The sequence below is a fragment of the Balaenoptera musculus genome, chromosome X (genome assembly GCF_009873245.2).
Source record: "Balaenoptera musculus isolate JJ_BM4_2016_0621 chromosome X, mBalMus1.pri.v3, whole genome shotgun sequence".
NCBI lineage: Eukaryota > Metazoa > Chordata > Mammalia > Artiodactyla > Balaenopteridae > Balaenoptera > Balaenoptera musculus.
Window position 1 is genome coordinate 103,579,425 of NC_045806.1, and position 12,192 is coordinate 103,591,616.

At 35.3% G+C, this 12,192-nt stretch overlaps 1 protein-coding gene across 8 annotated transcripts in view; it reads right to left on the reverse strand.

Moving 5' to 3' along the window:
* The window catches only part of THOC2 (THO complex 2), a 102,703-nt gene that overhangs the window by 49,266 nt on the left and 41,245 nt on the right, over positions 1 to 12,192 (reverse strand). For all 8 annotated transcript variants that reach the window (XM_036839257.1, XM_036839256.1, XM_036839254.1 and 5 more), the window contains 4 exons: positions 7,999 to 8,091; positions 4,844 to 4,999; positions 4,069 to 4,241; positions 2,622 to 2,817 (listed from right to left, as the gene is read on the reverse strand). In XM_036839257.1, coding sequence (XP_036695152.1) covers positions 2,622 to 2,817; positions 4,069 to 4,241; positions 4,844 to 4,999; positions 7,999 to 8,091 — 618 coding nt within the window. The remainder of the gene's footprint in view (positions 1 to 2,621; positions 2,818 to 4,068; positions 4,242 to 4,843; positions 5,000 to 7,998; positions 8,092 to 12,192) is intronic.

Sequence of the window (12,192 nt, forward strand, 5' to 3'; positions counted from 1 at the left end):
CCTTTCAGACGATAAGGATCAAGATAATGAAACACTGTTATACTTCTTTTTTTATATGGATATATGCTATATAATAAATATTATGTATAGTAATGAACTGCTTAGCAGATCTCTTCAGCATACCTTTACACAATATAAATTTGTTAACATTAAAAAAATTTATCTACCAGCTAAATATTTAAAGCCAAATCAAACATCTCAGGTCTCAAGTGATTAATACACAACAGTTGTTAAATCTTCTATATAGTTACTGTAGTCAAAAATTAAAATTAGGTGCAATCGCCAAACACTGGAGAAAACTGCATTTGTGCTTGTAAGGATTTCTAGATTCTTTTGCTTACGTTGCTTTACAATTGAAAAGAAATTGTGTATTCTTTTCAGCTTTAAGACCTTGGTTAGGCAAAGATCTCTGAGAACACAAAGAGCAAACTATAAAAGAGAAGTGCTGTTAAATAGGAATCAATCAAAATTTTAAATTTTTGCTTTTCAAAAGACAGTAAACAAAATGACAAGGCAAATCAGACTGAGAATAAAAGACAACTGAATTTAAAATGGGCAAGAGATTTGAATAGACATTTCAACAAAGATGATTACAAATGGCAAATAAGGGCATGAAAAGATGCTCAACACTGATCATCAGGGAAATGTAAATTAAAAGCACAAAAGATAGCACTACACACCCATTAGAATGACTAAAATTTAAAAGACTGACAACACCAAGTGTTGATGAGGATGTAGAGCAAATGGAAGTCATACACATTGCTCCCAGGAATGCAAAATGGTACACACATGTTGGAAAAGTTTGACAAAAAGTTAAACATACACTTACCCATATGGCCCAGCAATCCCATTCCTGGGGAAACAAAAACATATGCACCCCCAAAAAAAAGACTTGTAGAAGAATATCCACAGCAGCTTTATTTATAAGAGCCCCCAACTAGAAACAACCCAAATGCCCATCAACTGGTGAATGGCTAAACTCCGTTATATCTATATAATGAAATATTACGCAGCAATAAAGAACTACTGACATGTGCAACAACTGAAATGACTCTCAAAAGCATTAAGTGGAAGAAACCAGACAAAAAAAAGAGTACATTCTATACTATCCCATTTATGTGAAGTTCTAGAAAAAGCAAAACCACAGTGACAGAAAGCCTACCAGTGGTTGCCAGGAACCAGCAATGAAGGGAGGGAATTGATGGCAAAGGGGCAAGAGGGAACTTGCTGGGATGATGAAAATATCCTATATCATGATTGTGGTGGTGGACACACAACTGTATACATCTGTCAAAACTCATCAAATTGTACACTTAAAATTGGTGAGGTTTATTGTATGTAAATTATAACTCGAAGCTAATATTAAAAAATAATAACAAGCCAAACATGGAAGCAACCTAAGTGTCCATCAACAGATGAATGGATAAAAAAGATGTGGTGTGTGTATGTGTATATATCTATATATATATCTATATAGATATATATATGTGTGTGTGTATATATATCTATATCTAGATATATAGATATAGATATATATACACACACACACACATACACACACAATGGAATATATCACTCAGCCATAAAAAAGAATGAAATAATGCCATTTGCAGCAACATGGATGGACCCAGAGATTACCATACTAAGCGAAGTAAGTCAGACAGAGAAAGACAACTATATGATATCACTTATATGTGGAATCTAAAAAGATGATACAAATGAACTTATTTACAAAACAGAAACAGACTCACAGGCATAGAAAACAAACTTATAGTTACCAAAGGGGAAGGGGGAGGAGGGATAAATTGGGAGTATGGGACTAACAGATGCACACTACCATATATAAAATAGACAAACAATAAGGATTTACTGTATAGCACAGGGAACTATATTCAATATCTTGTAATAAACTATAATGGAAAAGAATCCAAAAAAAAGAATATATATATATACATATATATGTAGAGCCAAATCACTTTGCTATATACATCTGAAACTAACACAATATTGTAAATCAACTATACATCAGTAAAAAAAATAATAATAACATAAAGTTACCCTTGGGGTAGTGATTAGAAGGGCATATAAGGAAAACTCTGGGGTGCTAGTACTGTTCTATTTCTTGATCTAAATGGTGGACACATGGGTGTTTAGTTTGAAAAATGTCACTGAGCTGTATAATTATGGTTTGTGTGCTTTCTGTATTATGTTTTATTTCAATAAAAAGTTTACTAAAAAAAATAAAAGAATGGATCCTGAACAGTCTGAGGTTGAAGGGACTTCACACAAATAATGGCAATGATTCAAAACTGCAGCCAAGAAAACAACTGAGCAGAAGAAAAGCAAGAGGAAAGAATGCTGAATTAACCACTATTTATAAGGGGATTCAAAAAGCAATCACATGTCCAAAGCATATTTTCCTATCTGGAGGACTTGACTAATAATCTGGCTGGATTTAAGTTTTTATATATAAATGGTTGGGACACAACTGACTTTCCCCAAACCTTACTCAACATAACGTTTTCTTAAGTTTACTTTCTTTTTATTTCTAGAGAATATACTCAGAACAGTTTCATTCCATAATTTAGTTTTCTGCTTGGAAGAAAAAAAATCTTACTAACCTCTTTCATAAATGACTTGCCTATCCGCACCACTTTTGCAAATAAAATGGGATCATGAGAAAGGTGAGGACCAAGGTAACAGAACATATTGAAGACGTCTCTCCTCAAATCTTCAAAGCTCTCTGCTTGTTTTGGTGCTCTCTTATTTTGCAAAGCATTAACAGGTGAGCCTTTAGCACCTTTAGGAACGCCAACTCTACAAAAAGAAGGAAAATTTATATATATATAACTATACAATACCCCATTTTAAGTTAACACAGTCATATTAATCAGTAAGTAAAACTTTTCTTGCTTATATTTGCTTTCTCTATTTCAACTGTGCCTAACTTCATTATACCAAATAATTTAACTGGTAGAAAAAGACAAAAACAATACTCATTTGAAAAAAAAAATCAGAGCTTAAGAGACTGTTTCAAATTAACTGCATAAGAAAAGGAAATCAGAGAAATGCAGATTCCAAGTAACATTTAACATACATCATATGAATTTGTTTTTAGTTAACTTTGGCCAATATCAGGAATCTGGATATGGGAATGGGGAACAAGGGATGGACCTCAGAGACACAAAGATGAAACAGAAAAATATGGATATAACAACACTGATTCAAGTTAATAAACATTTCTCAATCTGGCTTCCACTACCTAGACTGAATATGAGGTAGGTGGTGGTAGGGAAGGTGAGCAGCATAATGAAAGAGGGTGTGTCACACTAAAAAGGACAGCATGCCCAGAGTTCTCACCTGCTGAGCAGGTGTCCCGCTGTGGAGTCACAGGGGTCACTCTCTGAGAAGAAGCCTTCATGGTCCACAGCCCAGGTGGCACTGAAGGCAGCAGCCAGCAGCTATGCACGAGTCACAAGGCTGGGGCTTTTGAGGCAGGCTCTGATCTGTGGGGCTGAAGCCAGAGCTGCTGCCAGTACTGCTCCTAAGTATCCTGCAAGTAGGCTGAGGGCTAGCAGACTGGTCGACACAGTAACTAGGGATGATGAGAGAGGCTGCACTAGCAATTTCCAGGACAGCAGCCTATATGCCAGGAGAGATAAGGCAAGCAGAGAGGCAAAGTCCTCACTCAGAGCCACTCAACCCAGGATAGAGGAAAATTACACTAGGTAAAAACCTTAGGAATTCTCTGCCCCCCAAGAGAGGAGGAAAAGTCAAAAACAGAAGAATGGAGTTTGCACTCTCAACGGAGCAAACCCAACCTAGAAGTCTAACATACAGTTTTTAGACAACACTGCAGCACAAATTCTGCAACACCTGGTCTAGAAGATAGGACACAAGTCACTGATTAATACCTGCCAAACTGATATGCTCTGTGAATAGTTCTTATCTTCTGGTAAAACATACTAAAATATATGCTTGGTTTGAGGAGACAAGATAAATATGCAGAATTTTTTTTGTAGTCCTAAACTATTTCTACCTCAATTAGTAAAGCATACAGTAACATACCTTCGGTAGAGAGGCTCAATAGTTATATGAATAAGCTTGCAAATAGCAAGGGCTATTAGTTTATGTGAAGCTGCATAGTATGGAGGCATCTGATCCATAATGTTCTGTGCATGCTGCCAATCACCAATCTTTAACAAGGCTTCCAACAAACCAAGTTTCTGGTTGTCAGGTGGCTAAAAAGGAATAATTACAGCAAAGATACTCAGAATACAGACACCAATAAATCTTTATATATTTTTCATTTTAAAAATTAAGCCAAACAATACAACAATGTATGTCAACAGCTGCCATTCATGGGAACTGCAACAGTATATTCCTGAAAGTACAATCAGGTTTTTTAGTGATTGGAAAAAACCAACAGGATCTGCTTTTTCATTTAGCAGCCAAAGCATGACAGTTTATAGACTTGGAATTAAATTAGGTCCTACTTAATGTTTTATTGTGCCACAGGGAACTAGAATTCATTAATCTTTGAGAATTCCTTTAGGACTTGAGACATTAATACACAGAACACAAATATAGTCAATACGTGTGTTACCTTATTTAGAATACACTCTGAAATTTATATAAGAAAAAACATTGCAGCCTCTTTTGGGAAGGTGCCAATCAGATTAAAAACAAAACCACCTTTGCAAATTAGTATTCCAAAAACCAGGTTTCACCACAATCAAAACTAAGAAATTATCCTTCCATAAGTTGATTAACCATCACAAGTTAAATTTCATAATTCTAAATCCAGAAGACAATGTTAATTTTATCAGAATAAACTATATACCTTCTCCACTTTCTCCTCTTCTTTTTCCTTTTCTTTCTCTCGTTCGTCAATTTTATCGGAAGACAGTACAACCATTGTAAGTTTTCTAACAATCTGCTTAGCTTCTACAATTTCTCGTTTGTGTTCATCCATAATGCAATTATCAGCTGGAAGAAGCTAAAAATGGTTCATTAAAATTTCATAAAACAGCTAATACTATTTGCACATACAAAATGCAAACACTATCTACTCTCTATTGATAAAACTAAATAAGAAGTCTGGCCTATTTATGACCATAATTTCCCTTCTAAATAGGTCTCTCTCCATTATTTTCATATAACCTGACAGGATTAAGTACCTGAATTTTGTACACCTTTTAAACTCAGGTAGCAATTCAAAGCTTCATCTCTTCTGTCTGTCAGAGGTCCTAAATTAATATAATACTACAACAGTGATGCTTACCATTGAATTTATTAGTTTACCCAAGAAAATGTGTACCTGTTCCATTAAAAATATCACAGATTTCCCCTTTAAAGGCCAAACTCCAAATTAAATAAAGTGCTACATACGGATCCAATTTGGGAGAGGTAAACTACTGATTGACATAAAGGGGCAAAGTTGATTCCTCTAAATGAAAAATCTCTTGGGACTGACATATATACACTAATATGTATAAAATAGATAATAAGAACCTGCAAAAAAGAAAACGATTATATTTATGGGTATAGCTCTCAGAGCAGCCCTGATAATTTATACGGGTTTCCTTTATTATTGCTTGCTTCTGTTGTCATGCTTAGAAAATACACACATTTTCTTCTAGTTATAAAAAAAAAAACTCTACAAACTCCATTAAATTTCCATGGGATCTAGAAATAAACTTTCCATATCTATAAAAAAAAAGTAAAAAAATAAATGAAAAATCTCAAGTCGAAAAATTATGAACAGCTTGACATCTCACTTTTCATTTTCTAGATACCTATTTGACTTAAGTCACAAACTAGTTTCTAGTTTATTACAAAAGAAAAGGTAATATGTGGATAGTTGACCCTCCATTATGAACAAAGGATCAAGTATCTCAAGTTCAGCCATCTTGTATGAGTGGAAGATGGCTAATGTGGACATTTCATAAAATAACCTAGACACTAACCAACAAACTATTACTTAGTAGCTTTTGCTAGGCACTATGGTGAGCTATAAAAGAAGCATTCCTGTCCCTAGAAATGCATAATCTATTTCAGTAGCTAAGTCTAATGCAAAGTAAACAATCAGTAAATAATAAAAGGAGACAGTGAAATTATTAAGCTACATACTACAGACTTTATCCCATTAATCAAAAAAGGGGAGTGGGAGAAAATGCATTATGGACTGGTACAAGGAGGTAAATGAGACTTTTTCTCATTCTTTATTCTCTCCACTGGCAATCAAACCCATTTTTATTGCTTTACTTATATATCTATCACATATCTACCACAGGTCCTCATCTTTTACCTAGTCTACTGCAATTGCCTCTAAAATCTCCCATTACAATGGGTTAAATCTAAGTTTTTAATTATAGTTCTCTCAATTTCTAGTCTTCTGTATTTTGAGAATATGTTATTAGGTGTATATAAAGTTACAATGATTATATCTTCCCAGTAAACAGAACTTTATTATTATAAAGTGACTATCTCTATTTTATCTGACAATAATAATTTCCCTAGTATATTTTTCCCACCATTTTACTTTCAACCTTTCTTTGTCCTTAGGTTTTAGATGTCTCATGTAAACAATAAACTGGTTTTTAATCCCATGTGAAAATCTCTGTCACCTTAAAAGGAACACTTAGTCTGCTTATATTTAAAGTTAAACTGCAAAATATCAGTAATAAATCTATCATCATTTTTGTACTTTCCATTTGTCCTGCCAGTCTACACTTGCCTATAAACTCATACCTACATCTTCAGATTCTCCTTTTTCTGACCAATTTTCCATGTTCTCAGTTTGTACATCCCTTCTCTACTCTAAATCTTCAATGGCTCTCTACTATCAACAAGAAAAAAAAATCCAAACTCCTTACCATGGCACTTAACAGCCCTTCACAGTTTGGCCCCCAACCTAATTCTTTCTCCCTCCTCATTTCCCCTACATACCACCCTAGGCTCCAACCACTCTGAGCTTCCTGCTGTTCCCCTAAGGTGCTGGTGAAGCCTTTTCAAACCTCCTGCCTTTATATTAGGTTAATTCTACCTACAAAGCTTCCCACCTTTTAAGCCTGGCCAACACCTACTCATCTATCAAGTTCCCAGTTCAACATCAGTAGTTTGGAAAAGCCTTCCAAAATCCCCCCAAGACAGAGATGGTCACTATCTATTCTGGGCCCTCACAGCACTTTGTGAATACTTCCAATAAAGTACTTATTGTATAATGCAAAATGTTTTCTCCCTTGCTAGACTATGACTGCTTCCAAGGTAGTGATCAAGTTTCATTCAACTCTGTAACCACAATATGCAATGACAGGCAAGAAAGTGATTTCAAAGGCGGTGAAGATGATGTCAGCTTTGGACAGTTCATAGATATCCTAATGCACAACTTAATAAAACAGGAATTTCTATGCTACAAACCTAGTGTTTTCAAACTGACAGGCTAAGCTGTTGCTAGAGATCATAAATCATAATCACATACACACTCCTCTAAATCCTAGATCCAGCAATAAAAGCACAACACCAGTCATTTATTATCTAGTAAAAACACAAAAGAAGCCATTTTTTTAAAAGTATACGAAAAGTTCCCCATTCATACTGAATGCCTAAAATTAACATTTGGGTGAGAAGGAAGAACTATGTAGGTAATCTCATATTTCCCCTAATTTGTGTATAATACAGAAGTCTAAAACCACATTGACTAGAACTTGGCCTCGCTCTCCATGAGATATGCCTTGACGACAATTAAGAACTTTAACTTCATAGCCAACCTTGAATTCTGTAACGGTGACAAAAGGTATTTCATTTCCATGGTTCCAATGAACTAAATTCATTCGCTTTATAAAGTAAACACAAAGCAGTAATGCAATAGGGCTTCAAAAATTAAGACTTGAGAGCCTAGAACCAATCCTGGAGTGCTATATATATGGCTGCCTACTCATCTTCCCCACCCCTGGGATGAACAACCAAATATTCTTAGCAGCCCACTGGACTTACATGTACATAAAGATCATCTAAATCAATAAGATTAAACTGTAGAAGTACTGCTGCAACTCTGTACAAAGATGAAGGAGTCTCTCCATTTGGTTCCTTGAAAAACAAAAGAAAAGTTTCTATTTAGTGCCTAAAGTACAACTAAAATCATATCCATTTATCTACCAATAATTAAGAACAATTAGATCAAATAACTCTACGTCAACAATAAGCTTCATTGCTCTTCCTGATCATAAATAACATCCAAATTCAGGACAAAGATAATTATGTGAATGTCCCTTTTCACACTGGCACATCTGATGAACACAAGGAAAGCAGTTTCAAAAATGGACACATTTTACAATACATGCTGATATTTGAATAAAATCTGAAACTTGAACAGAATGAGATTTTATACTGCATAATATGTAGTTTGGGTTTCTGTTTATATGTGTGTTTTCTTAACTTGGTTTTTCAAGTACTTCTCAGTGGAGATGCAGATAGACAAGACTGACAAATTTGGAAGTACGGAACCATCTGTGTCTGCTTTATACTTTTCTTCCTATTCTTTTATTCCTTGGGGTTTATGCTAAGTATATCTGCTTGTCAGCTGATTTCCCCTTCAAAACAGGTGTCTATACTTAATACACATGAATAATTCAACATTGTAAACAAGGAACGGCCAATTCCAGGTCAGCCCTATGGACCCTACAGAGAAACAGAAGGATCTCTGAATGCTATCAAGAAGACTTTTCCCTAATTTTTAAACTGCTTGGGGTCAGATGAATAGAAGAATGACGTGAGGACAACTAGCAATTACTAAATGGCAAAATGCAAATAAAAAGCAAACAGTGACAATACATTATGTTCTGCTTCTACTCAACACTGAAAATGAGATCTTTGTAAGTAAGCCCCCCCCACAATTGTGATAGGTGTTATGTACATAATATATGAAGCTAACGAAACTAATAGATATCATATAAAAAAGGCATGGTTTCACTGTAATTTTTAAGGCAGATAAGTCTTCAACTTAGCAATAGTTTGATTCTAAATGTTTTTTAAATGGTTATTTAGTACCAAAACATTTTCCCATTAAAAACAAATGGTGGTCACACTTTCGGAGCAAACCCACAAAAGCTCGCTACCTGACTTGAATCCACCAGGAATATTCTCATTTTTCCCATTATCTCTGTTTAAATGAGTCACAAGAAGCCCCCGACTCTCAGGACAAATGTCAACTCCCGTAAACTGATCTTCATATTGCTCTGCACAATCCCTGTTCTGTCCTATCCTACCTATCCATAGCATTCTTAAAAAACTTCCATGGAATCCTCTGGAATTCATGATCCATCCTCAGCAAAACCCCCTATATCCTGAACCTCTCCTCTAAATACATCCTCTAAACCTCTCCTCCCCCCTTCACCTTGACACTTGAACAAAGACTAGACTCACTAGGAACACCACTCCCACCGTAACCCAGTCAAGTGGTGGCTATTTTCCCCAGACCCCTCACACTACTAGGCCTGGAGATGGGGTATGAATCATCTTTGCTTTTTATAGTTGTTTTCAGACTATTCTCCCTCCATGCTCCCTAAAGCCCACCCAGCTCTGAATTTCCTATCACTCACTATCCCTCACTATTGCTGGGATCTAGTTTCACCTGTGATCTAGTTTCATTCTGCTGTGGTCAAAGAAGATATTTTGTATGATTTCAATGTTACAAATGTATTGAGACTTGTTTTGTGGTCTAATATAAGGTCTATCCTGGAGAATGTTCCATGTGTACTCAGGAAGAATGTGTAATCTATTGTTGTTGAGTGGAGTGTTCTATATATGTCTGTTAAATCTAACTGGTTTACAGTGTTGTTCAAGTCCTCTATTTCCTTACTGATCTTCTGTCTAGTTGTTCTATCCATTAATGAGAGTGAGGTATGGAAATATCCAACAGTTATTGTAGAACTGTCTATTTCTCCTTTCAATTCTGTTAATCTTTGCTTCATATATTTTAAGGCTCTGTTTGGTGCATATACATTTATTAACTGTTGTGTGTTACATTCTTGATAGGTTGACCCTTTTATCAATATATAATGCCTTTTGTTATCTATTATAAAAAATTTTGTCTTAACAGCCACCCCAGCTCTCTCCTGGATACTATTTGCATGGGGTATCTATTTCCATACTTTCACTTTCAACATATTTATATCTTTGGATCTTAAAGTAAGTCTCTTATAGATAACATATAGTTGAATCATGCTTTTTTTTCCCTCTCATTTCAATGAGTTTTAACAGTACAGAAAAGTCGCATGACCTTGGTGGGTCTGGATCATGCTTTTTTATACATTCTGCCAAACTCTGCTTTTTAATTACGAAGTTTTACCCATTTACATTTAAATAGTTAGCGACAAAGAAGGACTTCCACCATTTTGTTATTTGTTTTCTGTATGTCTTATATTATTTTTTGTTTCTCATTTCCTCCATTACTGTCTTTTTTGTGTGTTTGATTTTTTTTGTAGTGTGCTATTTTGATTCCCTTCTCCTTTCCTCTTCTATTTATTTTTTAAAGTATTTTCTTAGTGGTTATCTTGAGTCTTACAATTAACATTTTAAACTTATAATAACCTATTTTGAATTAATATCAATTTAGCTTCATTTTTTTTTTTTTGGCCATATAGCATGGTATGTGGGATCTGAGTTCCCTGACCAAGGATCGAACTCGCGTCCCCGGCACTGGAAGCACAGCGTCTTAACTACTGGACCACCAGGGAAGTCCCAACTTAGCTTCAATATTATACAAAAACTCTGCACCTATAAATCTCTATCCCTCCCCCTTTTATACTGTTATACATTGTGTGCCAATTAGATTTATAATTGTTGTTTTATTCCTTTGCCTTTTAAATCATATAAGTAAAAAGGAGGAGCTACCAACCAAAAAATACAGTAATACTGGCTTTTATATTTACCTATGTAGTTACCTTTACCGGTGTTCTTTATTTCTTCATATGACTTCTAGTTACTGTTTAGTGTCCTTTCATTTCAGCCCAAAGGACTCCCTTTAGCATTTCTTGTAGGGCAGGTCTACCAGCAACGAACTCCCCCAGCTTTTGTTTACCTTGGAATATCATAATCTCTCAGTTTTGAGGGATAGTTTTGTTGGATATAGAATTCTTGGTTTCATTCTTTCAGCATTTTATATATGCCATCCCACTGCCTTCTGAAGAGAAATCAGCTGTCAATCTCATTGAGGATCTCTTGTATGCAATGGGTCACATCTGTTTTGCTGCTTTCAAGATTCTCTTTGTCTTTCAACAATTTGACTATAATGTGTCTCAGTGTGGATCTCTCTGAGTTTATCCCTCTTGGTGTTCCTAGAGTTTCTTAGATGTGTAGATTTATATTTTTCATCAAATTTGGGAAGGTTTCGACCATTATTTTCTCAAATACACTTTCTGTCCTTTTCTCTCTCTCCTCTGCCTCTGGGACTCCATAAAGTACATATTGGTACACGTGTATTTTTTTTTTTTTGGTCGCCTGCATGGCTTGCAGGATCTCAGTTCCCCAATCAGGGATTGAACCCAGGACCACGGCAGTGAAAGCGCCAAGTCCTAACCACTGGACCGCCAGGGAACTCCCCACATATTGGTACACTTGATGGTGTCCTATAGGTCTCTGTTCATTTTTCTTCATTCTTTTCTGTTTCTGCTCCTTTCAACCTCAATTAACTTATCAAGTTGTCTAATTGTTTCTTCAGCCTTCTCAAATCTGCTGTTGTACCCATCTAGCGAATTTTCATTTCAGTTATCACACTTTTTGGCTCCAGAATTTGTTTGGTTCCTTTTTTTTTTATAATTTCTGTATTTTTTATTGATATTCTCTGTCTGGTGAGACAGTGCTTTCCTGGTTTTCTTTAGTTCTTTCCCCATGGTTTCCTATAGATAATAAGCATATTTAGGACTGTTGATTTAAATTATTTATCTAGGATGTCCATTGCCTGGGCTTCCTCAGGGATAGTTTCTATTAATTTCCTTTTTCTTATGAATGACCCTTACTTTGTTTCTTTGCATAACTCATTATTTCTTGCAGAAAACTGAACATTTTGAATACTGAATACTGTGTGGCAACTCTGAAAATCAGATTCTGCCCCCTCTATGGGATTTGTTGATGCTGCTTACTGTGGTTTATTGTTGTTTGTTTAGTGACTTCTCTAAACTCATTTTGTAA